The sequence below is a fragment of the Cajanus cajan genome, chromosome 8, assembly GCF_000230855.2.
Source record: "Cajanus cajan strain Asha chromosome 8, NIPB_CcT2T_4, whole genome shotgun sequence".
Lineage (NCBI taxonomy): Eukaryota > Viridiplantae > Streptophyta > Magnoliopsida > Fabales > Fabaceae > Cajanus > Cajanus cajan.
In genome coordinates this window covers 10,275,779-10,291,626 of record NC_138524.1, presented here as the reverse complement: position 1 = coordinate 10,291,626, position 15,848 = coordinate 10,275,779, and the positions used below count along the sequence as shown (strand labels likewise).

The 15,848-nt window shown below is 31.4% G+C and overlaps 2 protein-coding genes across 2 annotated transcripts; one reads left to right on the top strand and one right to left on the bottom strand.

Annotated features, from left to right (window-relative positions):
• Window positions 1-983: 983 nt before the first annotated feature.
• Window positions 984-2,686, bottom strand: LOC109798917 (F-box protein At2g27310). Its single transcript, XM_020359352.3, has 2 exons — window positions 2,127-2,686; window positions 984-1,904 (listed from the first exon to the last, which is right to left on the bottom strand). Exons 1-2 carry the CDS (start codon window positions 2,592-2,594, stop codon window positions 1,353-1,355), a joined length of 1,020 nt encoding a protein of 339 aa, XP_020214941.1. The 5' UTR covers window positions 2,595-2,686; the 3' UTR covers window positions 984-1,352.
• LOC145950798 (uncharacterized) lies at window positions 2,592-6,058 on the top strand. Its single transcript, XM_083062573.1, has 2 exons — window positions 2,592-2,726; window positions 3,131-6,058. The coding sequence occupies exon 2, from the start codon at window positions 4,732-4,734 to the stop codon at window positions 5,644-5,646; it is 915 nt and encodes a 304-aa protein (XP_082918699.1). The 5' UTR covers window positions 2,592-2,726; window positions 3,131-4,731; the 3' UTR covers window positions 5,647-6,058.
• Window positions 6,059-15,848: the final 9,790 nt, after the last annotated feature.

Genomic DNA, 15,848 nt, shown 5'->3' with positions numbered 1-15,848 from the left:
TTGTTAAATCTCATTCAAAATCAACACTAAAATTGTATGTAGCTATATGTCAAATAGGTATATATCTACATATATTATACCTATAGTGACACTAAAATAATGAAAGGTTGCTTTTTTCATCCAATTTAAATTAATAGTATTAATTTCTTGTACACATAATACATAAAAAAATAACATGTATGAGAAAATAACATCGTCAATTTAAATTAAAAAATAATAATAAATATTTTTTAAAAATTTTAAGGGATCGATCAAACTTTTAACTGTAATATCAAGTTAACCTTTTAAATAATAAAAAAAAAAAAAGACCAAAGAGTAACTTAGTAAAAGATAAGCCAGGTTTGTGCTCCGAATTTTTTAAATTGTCCCTCGGCGTAATCAGTCAGTTTTGAAAGCTCTAACATCAATGAATAATAATATACGTTGCTTTAGTTTCTTACCCCGTCACCCACGTGGGTGTGTAAATAATATTTTCTTGCGTAATGTGCCTTAGACGCTTTCTAAAATAAATAAATAAACAAACGTTTTTTATATTATTGTCTAATTATATTTTCTTTTTCATTTAATAAATTCTGCTCTTTTAATTACATTCAATTAAAAATTGTCAAAAAAATACTATCCAATAAATTATTATATAGAAACATTTTTTTAGTGTACACATTTTAATTAAATTATTTTATTCCTTTTATTACAACTGATGAGCTCTCATTTATTTTAAAATAAAATATATAGAGATACATAATGTCTCTTTCATATATGTTTTAATCAATAATATTTCTTTTATACTAAGAATGGACGTCAATTAAATAAAAAATTTATTTTTTGATAAAACCTCTATAGCTTCTCAGATTGAGAAGGAGAGAAGTGGCGTGGCATTTCGATGTAGCCGTCATATCAAAATTAAATAAATGGGAGCATGAGGAAAGACGTTGGTTTACCAATTTTTCTCACTCCACCAAAATCAACGGAACCCATGACCAAAATGAAGCAAAAGTCCAACTTAAATTCCACAAAAAATTACACCAAAATTGAACCAACAATATTATATCTAGTCATAAGTGAAACATCCTAGAAGCATACAAGATACAACCAAGAAAATGAAAATTCCCAACAAGTAGAGAAGGACATGACAGCCAAATAGATGTAAAATTTCACCTTCCCATTACAAGGAAATTAATGAGTAAAAAGAATAAGAAACTTCACATATATATAAATATAATATTAAATGGAGTGTGTAATTTATATGAGTATTAAAAAATCTAAATCTAAAATACATATGTTGTGAGATGTGATGACTTGCTTTGTTAAAGTGTTGGTGTAATGATTCTGGTTAATGTGATAGTATAGTATAGCTAGGTCTTTGATCCAGCGATGAAGCAAAAGAATAGAAGAGCAAGAAAAGCGAGCAAAGTAGAAGCAACATCCTTTGCCTTCTCCCTCTTACGTTTACACTCTCTTTTCTCCTTCATCAAGCACGTGAAATTCTCAAACCTCTCCTTATCCCTCACGTGATCAATTCTCTTCCTTTCTCCGCACTCCATGGCCCTCTGCAGAATGGCCAGACCCTCCTTCCCAGTCACGTGCCGCCCCTCCGTGTCCTCCATCACCAAATTCACCTCCCTCACGTGCAGCTCCCCGCCCACCTTCCCGCAGCACGTGACCTTCACCACACACTGCACCCTCTCCATCGCATGCTGCCGCTCCCCCGCCATCTCCGCCGCGTACACCACCTCCAAGTCCCGCGTCAGCCAGTGCCGCCGCGCTGCCACCGCCCCACGGCTCGACACGTTCGCCGCCCGCCCCTGCGCCGGGTCCACCACTATCCAGCTCACGCTCAGGTTCTCCTCGAAATGCCTCAGCCACTCCTCGTCCTTCCTCGCAAACTTCACCGTCGTCGGAATCAACTATAATCAATAAATTAAAAAAAGTTTACTTTAGAGACCAATTTAGTGACGAAATTTAGCGACGGATTTGGAAAAAAATAATTTTTTAACAAATGCGTCCTAATAAAATAATTAATTTACACGTAAGTTTTAAAAAACTGTTACTGTCAGTTACGTGAAATTTTATGATGATTTTCGTGGATAAAATCGGTCGCTAATATATTTACTATTTTTTTTCTTTACCTCGTTGGGTTCGAGCGCGTCTAGCCAGAGGGGCGAGGAGAGGAACCAGTTTTTCTGCGTTTGGGTGCGTTTCACGCGCGAGAAAACAGGTTTTCCCTGATAATATATATCCACGGCGGAGATTAGCTCTGGCGGAGGCGGCGGTGGGCGGTGGGGGCGGAGAGAAAAGTGGTGGAGGGAAGGGAAGGCGTCGGAGAAAATGGAACGGTAGCCGCCGGGGATGGTGGAGATGACGTGGCGGGCGGAGGGGTCTTGCAAGGAGGGCCAGGTGGCGGTGCATATGTGGCGCCAGAGATCGTCTTCGGTGCAGAGGCGGTGCATGAGGGATGAGACGGAGGCAGCGGAGGCCAGCGTGGCGCCGTCGAGGCGCGTGAGGATGTGCGCGTGGATGATGTCGGGGTGCAGCGTGGCGAGGCTTGACGAGGTTTCGGTTTTATCCGGTGGTGGTGATGTAGTATGAGCCATCATGGTTGTGTTGTGTTGGAAATGCTTAATTTTGTTTTGTCTTGTTTTTGAGTATTGTAGTATTGTGTTTAACTTTGTTGAGGGAGTGTGGTTTATAAAAGGCCAAGTAGAAGAAGAACTGAAGAAGGTTCAAAGGTGGCTGTCAAACTCTCTATCTTCTTTAGTCAAACATTCAAACCTTTTCAGCACTCGTTTGATTATTTTAATTAGGAAACACCTTATCTTAGAGATCATGTTTCACGCCTTTTTCATTTTTTTATTACCTCATTCGGAAATTTATTAGAAACAAACAATTCATCCCTTATTTCCTTTATCTTGCAATAATAAAAAATAATAGTTAAGAAATGAAATTTAATTACAACTTATAATATTCAATCATAAATTGTTGTGTATAATAATTTTTTTATAAACTAATTTATATTTTATATTTATGATCAATAATTTCAATCTTGATATAAAATTATTATATATAGGACAAAATCTGTTGACATACGTGAAAGCTAATGAATTACATCTTTAATAACTTCTTTTTTTTTTAGGTTCGTTCCTGGAGTATTCACCGCCGATAGCAGTGACTAATCTCCTCGCTACGTTGGAGGCACCTCAAAGGGTGAGATAGCTGGTCACAGGATTTAACGCGGCTGCATACACAAGGCAGGATTCGAACCCCTGACCTCATAGTTTTAAAAACTGGACCGGTCATCGAACCGGTTAAGGTACTGGGTCAGTGGGTCAAAGGTTGAACCGGTGGGTCACTAGTTGAACCGGTGGGTCACTAGTTGAACCGCATGACTCGATTTTTATTTATTTTTATTAAAAAAATATTCATATTAAATATATTTTATACTTATAAATTTTAATAAATTCATATCTTATTTTAAATTTCAATTTTTCTATCTTATTTAAAATTATTTTTATTTTTATTTTGTAAAAAAATACATAAAAAAATTACATGTTAAACGGTATATTAATACAAATTAAAAATATAAATAATATGTACATATATAATATACTTGCAATTAATATCACAAAATAATATATGTAATATTTACATAAATATTGCATTATTAAATATATAATTTAAAATTAATAATATACTATAAAAGTTATTTAAGTTGTATATATTGCAAACAAATATATTAGAACAAGTAGTCATTGTTATATTTAATAAGACTTCTTGTTTTTTCATTAAGAGATTCAATTTTCATTATTATTTTTGTTATTTATGGTCCCTTAAAAAAATTTAAAAAAAAATAAGAAAAAAAAGTGGTTGAACCGGTTTGACCCACCGGTTCACCGGTTGAACCGGAAAATTGACCGGTTCAATCCGGTTTGAAACGGGTCGACTGCATAACCGATCCAACTTCAGATTCGGACCGGCTGGACCACCGGTTCCCGGTCCAACCGGTCTGACCGGCCGGGTTGGTCCAGGTTTTAAAACACTGCCTGACCTTGCTTAAGCGTGGATCAACGCCTACCGCTGAACCACACGCTTGGGGTTACATCTTTAATAACTTTTATATAATGTAGATTTAATTATTCTAATTATCGTATTTATTTGGTTGATTATACAAATTTTATAAAATTTAAAAATTGTTTGATAATTTATCAATCAATTTTTATGCATATGATGATGACTCATGAGTAATTGAGTATTGTTAGCAGAATATTAGGAGGAATATTCTGATTATGTTAGGAATAATTTGATTATGTCATTATAGGAATATCTTGATTATAGCCTTCTGGTTTAGTTAGGAATGATTTGATTATGTTATTATAGGAATACCTTGATTTTAGTCTTGTTTCCTATTTTAGCTTAGCTTCAATTATATATGTATATTGATACTGATTGGAATATACAATTTGAAATCCAATATTCTAATATCAGCTAATATGGTATGCAAAGCTTGAGTTACGAATCCTAGCCTCCTCTATTTTTTTTCCAGCCACACCATCATAGCCACCAAATCATTATGGTGTTCTGCAACTTGACGAATTTTGTCTCGTCATTTTCTGTCCTGTAATAATTTATTCTGGCTCTGCTTATCTTTCTGCCACATTCATCATGGAAAAATCTGAATTTTCAAAACCCATCACAATTGTCTTGACGGGATCAAATTACACTCTTTAGGCTCAGGCAATGAAAAGTTTCTTGATTGGTCGTAAGCTTTGGCGTATTGTCACTAGCAATATCAAACAGCCAACCAAGGAAGCAAGTGAAACTGATGCAAAATTTGCTAATCGTCTTGAGAATTGGGATAGCAAAAACCATCAGGTAATCACATGGTTCCACAACACCTCTTCTCCATCTATTCATATTCAATTTGCTACTTATGATTCTGCAAAAGAAATTTGGGATTTTTTGTCTAGCCATTATGAGACCACCGGTCTTGCTCACTATTACCAGTTGTGGACTACACTTCACAACACCAAGCAAGAATCTGACCAATCTGTGAATGATTTCCTTGCCCAAGTACAACCAATTTGGCATCAACTATCTCAAGCCAAAATCAGTGAAGATCACCTTCGTCTAATTCAAGTTCTTATGGCTCTACGACCAGAATATGAAGCTGTATGCGCCTCATTATTGCATCGACACCCACTCCCATCATTAGATACTGCTATGCAAGAGATTATTTTTGAAGAAACACGTTTGAATCTAAACAAACCCAATCCTCTTGATGCTACTCTGGCAATTGCTCGGTTCTCACAACAAAAATCAAGCTACCACCCTTGTAAAATTTTTAATCGAACTGGCCATGTGTTTGCTAATTGTCCCATTATAGAATGCATATATTGTCATAATATTGGCCACATTCTTGAGAACTGTCCCACACGACCTCCAAAACCAAACAGTGGCACCTTCAAACCTAAGGTTGTCAAAAAGAATGAGTCTCATATCTCTGCTACTGCCATTGAGGGTTCCACTAGTATTACTATGAGTGATATTGATGAATTACTCAACAGGTTATCTCTAGCAATAACTCTACTTCCATGTCTACTACTTCGGGTAATTCTCATTGGTTTTTTGATTCTGCATGTTGTAATCATATGACCATTGATATTAAATTAATGTCCTCTGCATCACTTGTTTCCTCTCTACCACTAATCCACACAACTAGTGGAAATAAAATGAACATCACTCGTATTGGTCAAGTATCCACCCCCAATCTCACTCTTACTAACACTTACTATATACCCAACTTGACACTTAATCTTATCTCTGTTGGTCAGTTATGTGAACAAGGACTAAGTGTTCTTTTTTCTCCTTTTGGTGTACAGGTACAAGATCCACAAACGAGACAAATTCTTGGGACAGGTCACAGGATGGGTCGGCTATTTGAGCTCAAATCTCTCCACCTTCCAAAGAAACATGTGTCTTGTTTCTTGATGATTTCTTTGTTCTTGGGACAAATTCTTTGTTCTTGTTTGTTGATGATTTCTATCGTTTTACATGGATATATTTATAAAAAAATAGATCTAAATTAACCCAAATTTACATCTCATTTGCACATATGATTAAGGCTCAATTCTCTTGTGCAATCAAAACTCTTCGCACCGATAATGCGATGGAATATCATGATTCCTCTTTGCTTCAATTTCTCAGTCAACAAGGTATTATGGTCCAACGCTCATGTCCTCACACATCTCAGCAAAATGGTCGAGTTGAGCAAAAACATCGACACATCCTTGATTCTGTCCGTGCTCTTCTCCTCTCTGCCTCGTGTCCAGAAAATTTTTGGGGGGAAGCTGCTCTTAATATTGTCTATACTATTAATCGCCTTCCCACTTTAGTTCTTCAAAAATTTTCTCCTTTTGAGAAATTGTTTGGTAAGCCTCCTGACTACTCAATTCTTAAACATTTTGGATGTGCTTGTTTTGTTCTTTTACAACCTCATAAGCACACAAAATTAGAATCACGTGCTCGTTTATGTTGTTTTCTTGGTTATGGCATTGAACATAAAGGATATTGTTGTTGGGATCCCATTTCTAACAGATTACGCATCTCACGCCATGTTATCCTTTGGGAAAATACTATGTTCTCTTCTCTTTCAAAATTTCATCATACTATTGCTTTTGAATCTATTTTTTTTACCGATCCCTCCATTGAGTTATTTCCAAGTCTTGACACAGATACATCTAATGAGCTCAATATTGGCACTTCCTCACCTTCTCCTACTGAATTTGTTCTAGTTGATGATACTGTACCTACAATTGCTACTCGTCATTCAACTCGGGTAAGAGAACCTCCTCAATATCTTAGTGATTACCATTGTTATTCTGCTATTGCAACTCTTCATGAGCCCTCCTCTTTTTGTGAAGCACATACTAATCCTATTTGGCAGCAAGCTATGTCTGAAGAAATCCAGGCTTTAGAAAAGACTCATACTTGGGATCTAGTTGATCTCCCTCTTGATAAGATCCCTATTGGTTGTAAATGGGTCTATAAAATTAAGACTCTTTCTGATGGAATTTTCGATCGTTACAAAGCTCAACTGGTAGCCAAAGGGTATACTCAAGAGTATGGGATAGACTATGAAGAAACATTTGCTCTGGTGGCCCGTATAACATCTGCTCGTAGTCTCTTGGCCATTGCTGCAGTTCATAAATGGAAGCTTCTTCAGATGGATGTCAAAAATGCATTCCTTCATGGTGATCTAACAGAGAAAGTCTATATTCATCCTCCTCCTGGCTATCATTCTCCTCATAAAGTTTGTAAGCTTCAACGGGCCTTATATGGTTTGAAACAAGCACCTAAGGCCTGGTTTGACAAGTTCAGTTCTACTCTTACAAAAATTGGTTTTCTTTCTAGCCCACATGATAATGCCTTGTTTACTAGACGAACTAAAGGAGGTATTGTAATTCTGCTGCTTTATGTTGATGATATGATAATAACTGGAGATGATCAGTCTGAAATTTTAGCATTACAAAGTTATCTTGGTCAACAATTTGAAATGAAAGACCTTGGCACGCTTCGCTATTTTTTGGGCCTAGAAGTCTCCCAAGACTCAACAGGCTATTACCTCTCCCAAGCCAAGTATGCATCTGACTTACTTTCTCGAGTAGGTATCACAGATTGCAAGACTGAATCAACCCCATTGGAACTCAAATGCAAACTTACACCTCTTGATGGCATTCCTCTTAAAGATGCCACTTTGTATCAGCAACTTGTTGGTAGTTTTATTTATCTCACTGTAACTCGCCCTGATATTGCATATGTTGTTCATGTAGTCAGTCAATTTATGTCTGCTCCTCGATCATCACATTTTTCAGTAGTTCTTCGAATTCTCCGTTATATTAAAGGAACCATTTTCCATGGCTTGCACTTCTCTGCTAATTCATCTCTGGTCCTATCTGGATATTCTGATGCTGATTGAGCAGGCAATCCAACAGATCGTCATTCTATATCGGGTTACTATTTTTTTTGGGAAATTCACTTATTTCTTAGCGTAGCAAGAAGCAAACAGTTGTTTCTCGCTCTAGCACAGAATCTGAATACCATGCTCTTGCTGATGCTACTTCTGTATTACTTTGGTTACGATGGTTATTAACTGATATGAGTGTTGCACATCCTTCCTCCACCAAGCTTCATTGTGACAATAAAAGTGTTATCCATATTTCTCATCATGACGTCTTTCATGAGCGCACAAAACATATTTAAATTGATTGCCACCTTGTGCGTCATCATGTTGCCAACGGTACCATACATTTGATATGTTCCATCAGTTGACCAGGCTGTCGATGTCTTCACCAAAACACATCAACTTGCTCGCTTCAAAGATCTCTTAAGCAAACTCAAGTTGACATCCACCATTCCAACTAGAGTTTGAGGGAGGGTGTTAGCAGAATATTAGGAGGAATATTCTGATTATGTTAGGAATGATTTGATTATGTCATTATAGGAATATTTTGATTATAGCCTTCTGATTTAGTTAGGAATGATTTGATTATGTTATTATAGGAATACCATGATTTTAGTCTTGTTTCCTATTTTAGCTTAGCTTATATGTATATTAGTACTGATTGAAATATACAATTTGAAATCCAATATTCTGATAGAAGCTAATAAGTATAATATCTAAAAGAAAGTAAAATTTATATAAAATTTGATATACGTATAAATAAATGGATCACGTCTTGAATTTGCACGGTAGCTATAATATTAAGTCCAAATGCATTGTAGACTTGGCAATGGCTGGCCGTATATCTGTTCTTAAATGACTAATGAATCTGCTTTGTCTATCTGTAAATTTATTAAACATGTAAAAGCTTTTATTGCAACGTGTCATAATTGTAAGTAAGTAGTACTTTTTTTCTCCGCTGGCTGGCCGTAGATTTGTTCTTGAATAACTTGTTTATAATATAATCTATCCGTGATCACTAAACTACACATTTGTAACTTTTTTACAAGGAAATGGTATTTTTTTTCCAACTGTCGCCACCGATTTTCATCTATTTGTTACAACTTACAATTAGCTATTTTATTAGTGGATCACCTTTGTCGATAATTTTTTTTAAATGGTAATGTGATGGATTGGATTAGTTTAAGTTTGACTTTATCATTTACTCATAAAAAATGAGTTGGATAACAAAAGAAAATAGGTCATAAATCCTAATTCTCTCAGTTTTAGAACGGCCTGATGGGTCAACTTACCAACTAGTTATAAGAAAAAATTATATATTTATTTTGAATTACTTTTTAAGTTTTTTTTTTAATATTTAAAGGACTTACATAAATTAATATATTTAAATAATAATAAAAAATCTTAAATTATATATAATAAAATAAATCAAATATACAACAAATTTGTTGTATAATAAATCATAGATTACAAACAAAATAAATTTAAAATAACTTAATTAGTAGCAAACTTGGATTTCTAACTTAAGCAACAACCAAACAATAATATTGGCTTCATAATCTTGAAAAAAAATTAAAATAATGATACAAGAATTAAATCTCTGCATAATCACGAGATTCTAGTAACAAACATGTAAGATCATCTTAGAAAAACACGTGATACAACCCACATGTATATAAAAACTTCAAATACCATTATAATCTAATTCAATTCCTAATCTAAACTTCCCTCTATCTTGAATGTCAAATAATCTTTACAGGTGTCTCCTAGTGTCGTGAATATTAGAACATTCAAAATGTCACATTTATCACTACCACCATGAAAGCACTCACAAATTATACAAAGAGCAATTTATATAGTTGATTAATTAAAATTTACAATTCATTGACTGTCGATATAATTATTAAAGAAGTCAACAAATTTATCATTTATGTGATTATAATTATTTAAAGTGTCAATATATCCTCATTAAATTCATAAGTATTTTATATCACTTTTTAAAAACTAAATTATACTTTTGATTTTTTATTTTATCTTTCATATTTTTTTTGATCATTTATCTATTAAAACATTCATTTTAGTACCTTATCTTTTATATTTGGACTAATTTGATTTTTTTTTAGAAAATAATTATTTTTAATTTTGTTACTTGATTGATTTTAAATTAAAATTTGACTAATCAATAAGTAAAACTTGTAAAATTAAATTCGCATCTATAAAAATTATAGAATCTGATTGATGTTTGAATCCAAAAAAATTATAAATATAATAAAAATTACGTAAAAAAGTATGTTTCACAAGCAACTAGAAAATAATATAAAATTATATTTTCATCATGTCTATAAAAAAAAATTGTTTAACTTCAATTGTTTTTAACCTCAAATTAGTAAAAAAAAATTAAAAAAAAAAATCATGTTTTCAAAATTGAAAATGCTCATTTTTTTTAAGAATTAAACTGATCCAAATTTTAAAAGTAAAGGATCAAAATGAATATTTTAAAATATAAAAAACTATTTTTTTCATTTGCTTATTAATTCCTCTCTTTCAAATAACCTCATGTATTTATTTTTTTTTATCTTTTATTTTCACTCTTTCGTCTCCATTTATATCTTATTTCTTCTGCACCAAATATAAAACCTTTCCAAACATGCATTTTCGCCTTTGAAGAAAAAAAAATCTATTACATAACATATCAGAAATTCGTTCTAACCCAACAAATCATGCTGTCTTGACTAATCAGAAAGTTTATCTACACTAACATTTTTAAATTCCTATTACGGAAGAAACAAGTACAAGCAGTCACTAACCGATTTTTCCCAAGCATAAATTAATAATCACATCCCATACAACGTACATATTAAATGTTAGTGTGTTGGTGCACAACGGCTAAAGAAACATTACAAAGTTTAAACTATTAATTTAGTCATTGAAGTATAACCTCTCTCCTAACTAATCATTTTTTTTATCAGTTCTCCTTTAAGATAATGTAATTGAATAAGTATTTTTAAAAATATTGAAAATTCATCAATTTAATCACTGTTGTATATATAGATAAAATAATTTGAATGATTTTTCAATACTTTAATAAGAATTATATATATGTGTTCTTAGTGGAATAATCTTAGGAAAAATAGTTATTCCGCAAGATCTTCTCTAAATGTTGTTTTTAAATATTGAATGTTGATATTCTTAGTCTTCCTCTTGAACATGGTTGAGATACTTGTAAAAAGAATTTGGATGAACCAATTAATCTATTTTGTTTAACACATTTTATTCATTATATTCTACACATGTCTCACCCATTTTTCACAATAATTAGTTATCAATGATTTTCATAACCATAATATTATCATCCGTTTAAACCATCTTCAATCACCATCATTTTTCAATATGTACATATGTGTTGATTTTATATTAGATTTTATTAGCAACCCTTATTAGTAAAGATTGGTATATAATATGACGACATACTTGATTAAGTTTCAAACATCGACCAGACAGTATTATATGTAATTTAAATTTTAATATTTTAGACACTATTTATATAACCTTCTTAATTTAAGGACTAATTAAGAGAGAAAGTAATACTTTAAAAATTAAATTGAAAGCTTATTATTCAAGACTATTTTTGAAAAATAAAAAAATGCATACCTTTTGAATTATCTTCCCAATTACAAGACACATTAATACTCTTTTGTTAGATATCTAACATCGACTAGTTAGTAAAATTGTTGTAATATTATATATAAGTGAGAACAATTTTTATTTTATAAATTAATTTTAAAAAGTTATGATAAATTAGGTTTGTCACCTACATTTAATAGATAAAGTATTAAACTAAGCATAATTAACATCTCTAATCCAGATAATTCTTCCTTAAGATAAGTAATGTACACTTTTTTTTGTTTATTTCATACTTCCTTCAATCTTTATTGTAAGATATTTTTAACCAAATAATAATAATCAAATTTAGTGAATTTTATTGAATTTATAAAGTAAAATTATGATTTACCAATTTTATCATCTTTACAGTTTACATGTTATTAAATTTTTATAAAAGAAGCAAAAATAATACCAATAAAAATGATATGTTACAATTTGGGAGAGTTTAAAAAGTGAAAAATTAAAAAAAAAAAAATACATTCATACAATTTTTAATAGAGACAAAATGAAAACCAAAATCAATATTTTTAAAAATTGCAAAACACCTCATAAAAATGATCAAATTATGGCTCGACAACTACTGGAGGGAGTAGAATTAGTATCCTAACGTAAAATACAGTTAATTATCTATAGATTAAAAGTATAAAAAAATGTCAAATACAAATATGTTCCTAAGATTTTACTATATTAACTTCTTTACTATATTTTTATATTTTATGAATGCTTAATAAATGATATCATCCCACTTTTTGTAGAAAAAAAAAAACAAACTTATAGTTATCAATAGAAATTGTAATTTGATTACAATGTTTTCATGAAAAATTACCAATGATACTTTTATTTTCTTAAATGAATATACGATAAAGTTTAAAGAATTAAAATCAGATCGTATTTCATACCGTACGTCACCGAACTCATGGCTGTTAGAGCTTTAATCCATTATGGCGGCCCGCAGCCATTATGGCATGCAGCCATGAGAAGGTAGTTAGGGTTAATCAACTACCTAATTCACTATTTTAAATTAATTTAATCACGTCCCTTTCTAATTAATTTTCAGTCTTAAGTTCTTTTTTTTAAAGATAAATCTAGTTTTAGTTATTTCATTTTCAGTTTTTGAAAGGTAAAAACTACCCTCATAACATATCTAATAATAGAATCCATTTTAAAATTTTATCTCAATTTTTTGTGGCAATATAATGCTAAGAGTTTGTTTGAATAATTTTTTTATTAACATTTATGAAAGAAAAAAAAAAGAATAAAAAAATATTCATAAACTAATGATGGGGACATGTTCAAGCTCACCAGCCCTTAGAATCCAAGACAAAAGTTGATCTTTATTATGCCACTTATGATGCTACTTGAAATTTGACTACAATTATACACTCTGAACAAAGTGTTATAAAATTAGTTTATTTTGTTTTCAAATTTATACGCTAGACTTAAAAAGTCAACAACACCTCAACGGTGCCTTCGTTAGAAGTCATATGGTTTAAATTTTTTTATTTATTAAAATTGTAATGATGATATTGATTTAAGTCTACGATTTTATATATTTTATCACAACTTCTCACCTATATATCAAATATAATTGTATCGGAAGGGTTTTATCGGCCACGTGGACCGACACGTCATGTTCTATTAGATATTGACGCAGCTCGGACACTACTTCGCCTCGACAAGAGGGCGAGGACCGTGGAGAACCCAACTCTTTTCCTATCGATTCGGCCAAAGGCCAAGGACGAAGAGGGTGTCTCGGTCGTTCCCTGTCGACTCGGCCAAGGACTAACATAGTTAGAATAGTTAGGACGATAATCATGATTAACAAGGAACAACACGCAATTAAGGCATAACCAGCTGATTAGCATCGTATTACCTAATTTGGTAAATGTCAGAGAAGGCCCACCACACTCAGGGCCCATGACAGGTAGTATAAATAAGTCACACGAAACGAGGTATGTCATTGTTCATTTATTACCCTTGAGAATCGTGTTTGTCTTGACTTGAGCGTCAGAGTGCCTTTTGCAGGTACCTCCCCCCTCTGAAGCATCCACCTGAAGCTCTCGTTCAACCCTTCACCCACTAGAAGATTACGAGTGTGCCCTCAGACAGGTACAATAATAATTCTCATGATGTTCAAGTAAATGCACAATTTTAACAATTTATTGTTTTTTTTAATTAAAAGTTTATATTAGGACACTCTATTCCGCATATGAATATCTGTATAAAATTGAATTCGATGATATTTTCTAACTAGTTATGTAAATTTATTATGTCAGTTAATATTTGATTTAACGGTTTTAAAAAATTAAATAATAATTTAAATAATTTAAATGATATAACTTTGTTGTAATTAGTCAAAGAGTTTAATTTTAATAAATTATTATTATAAAAATTGTTATAAATAATAATATATCAGTATAGAAAAAATGTTTATGTGTTAACAATTTAGGTAGTGTTTGGTTCCGCTGATTTACTGTTCACGATGAACGAAAGGCGAGGAAATTTCACGTTTATGTCTACTGATTTACAAGGAAAGAAAGGCGAAGAAAAGAGGGAGAAGGGGCATTGGGCTTCTTCGCATTTTTGCGAAGAAAAAAGATGAAAGCCACGTAAGATTTAAAAAAATTTCATAATACCCCTGCCCTATGCATGTGCCATACAACAAAGGAACGAAGCATAATCGATTATGCTGAGGACATAATCGATTATGCAAGCCCATAATCGATTATGTGGCTTGCATAATCGATTATGCTCTCAGCATAATTGATTATGCAAGTCACATAATCGATTATGTGGAGAGCATAATCGATTATGCAAGCCACATAATCGATTATGTGCTTGCATAATCGATTATGGTAGGCTGTTTTCGTTTCCAGGCAAAAGCAGAACGGGCCGTTCCAAAAATCAGTTTTATGAGCAATATGCGAAATTAGAACGGGCCGTTCCAATTTGGGAACGGGCCGTTCCAATTTTAGAACGGGTCGTTCCAATTTTAGAACAGGCCGTTCTAAGTATCAACTTTTAGCATGAAAAATGACGCTAGAACGGCCGTTCCGGAATCGAAACAGGTCGTTCTGGCCGCATTGATTTGTTAATAAATAAGAGTTTTCATATATATATATATATATATATATATAAGTGAGAAGATAAAAAACATTAATTAACTTGTACAATTAACACTTTCATAAATATTAATAAAATAATATTAGAAAATATAATTATCATAATATATATATATTTTTTATTTATTATTAAAAATATTATTATTATTATTTTCATTATTATTAATATTTATTATTTATTATAATTAGTATTATTATTATTTATTATAATTCTTATTATTTTTCTAATATTTATTATTATTCTTATCATTATTTATTATTATTTTTAATAAATTATACCTATTAATATAAATTTATTGTAATTATTATTATTTACAATAAATAATATTATACTCATTTTTAATTCAAGAGTAAAAGTATAAATTACATATTCATCTATTAAATTTTTAATTTTTATCTCATTAAATTTAAAGCAAATATTTAAATTAAATTATTTTTAAATTAATATTTTATATTTATTTTTTTAGTTAAAATTTATATATTTATATTTTAATTATAATAATTATATATATAAAAATTCAACCTAAGGGCAAAATAGTAATCTTACACAATTATCAATTAAAAAATTTATTTTTATCTATCACATCAATCAATTCACTCACAAACTTTCACAAACTTTCTCTACACTTTCCACTCACTTTCCCTTAATCCAAACAACCTCACTTTCCACTCACTTTCCCTTCAAATCTCTCCTTTTCCACTCCCTCTTTTCCATCTTCAAATCCAAACAAAGCCTTAGTATTGGTGTCAAAGAAAAAAACTTTAGTATTTAATTATCTAAACTAATGAAAAATTAAATTATCAGTACACATTATAGGTTGAGACTAATAAAATGATACGTCATATTAATAGTTAAAGATTAATATATACGCATTATCAATCCAATAAAAGTTATTATATTTTTGTTATAATATTTATATTAGTAAACTTACATGCATCATCTTGGTACCGGTGTAAAACATTTTTATCCCGTCTTTTAATGCAAAGATCAAAATCTAGTTTTAAGTTAAGCAAATGATTGTTTATATTAATAACTTTTTTTACACGGACAATTAATAAGATTTGATTATATTTTTTTTCATGTTATTTTATCTGATATAGAAGATGTA

Coding starts and splice junctions, on each gene's coding strand:
- LOC109798917 (XM_020359352.3), bottom strand. CDS start 2,594: ATGATGGCTCATACTACATCACCACCACCGGATAAAACCGAAACCTCG. Junction 1,905..2,126: donor ACGCGCTCGAACCCAACGAG/GTAAAGAAAAAA, acceptor TATTGATTATAG/TTGATTCCGACGACGGTGAA.
- LOC145950798 (XM_083062573.1), top strand. CDS start 4,732: ATGAAAAGTTTCTTGATTGGTCGTAAGCTTTGGCGTATTGTCACTAGC.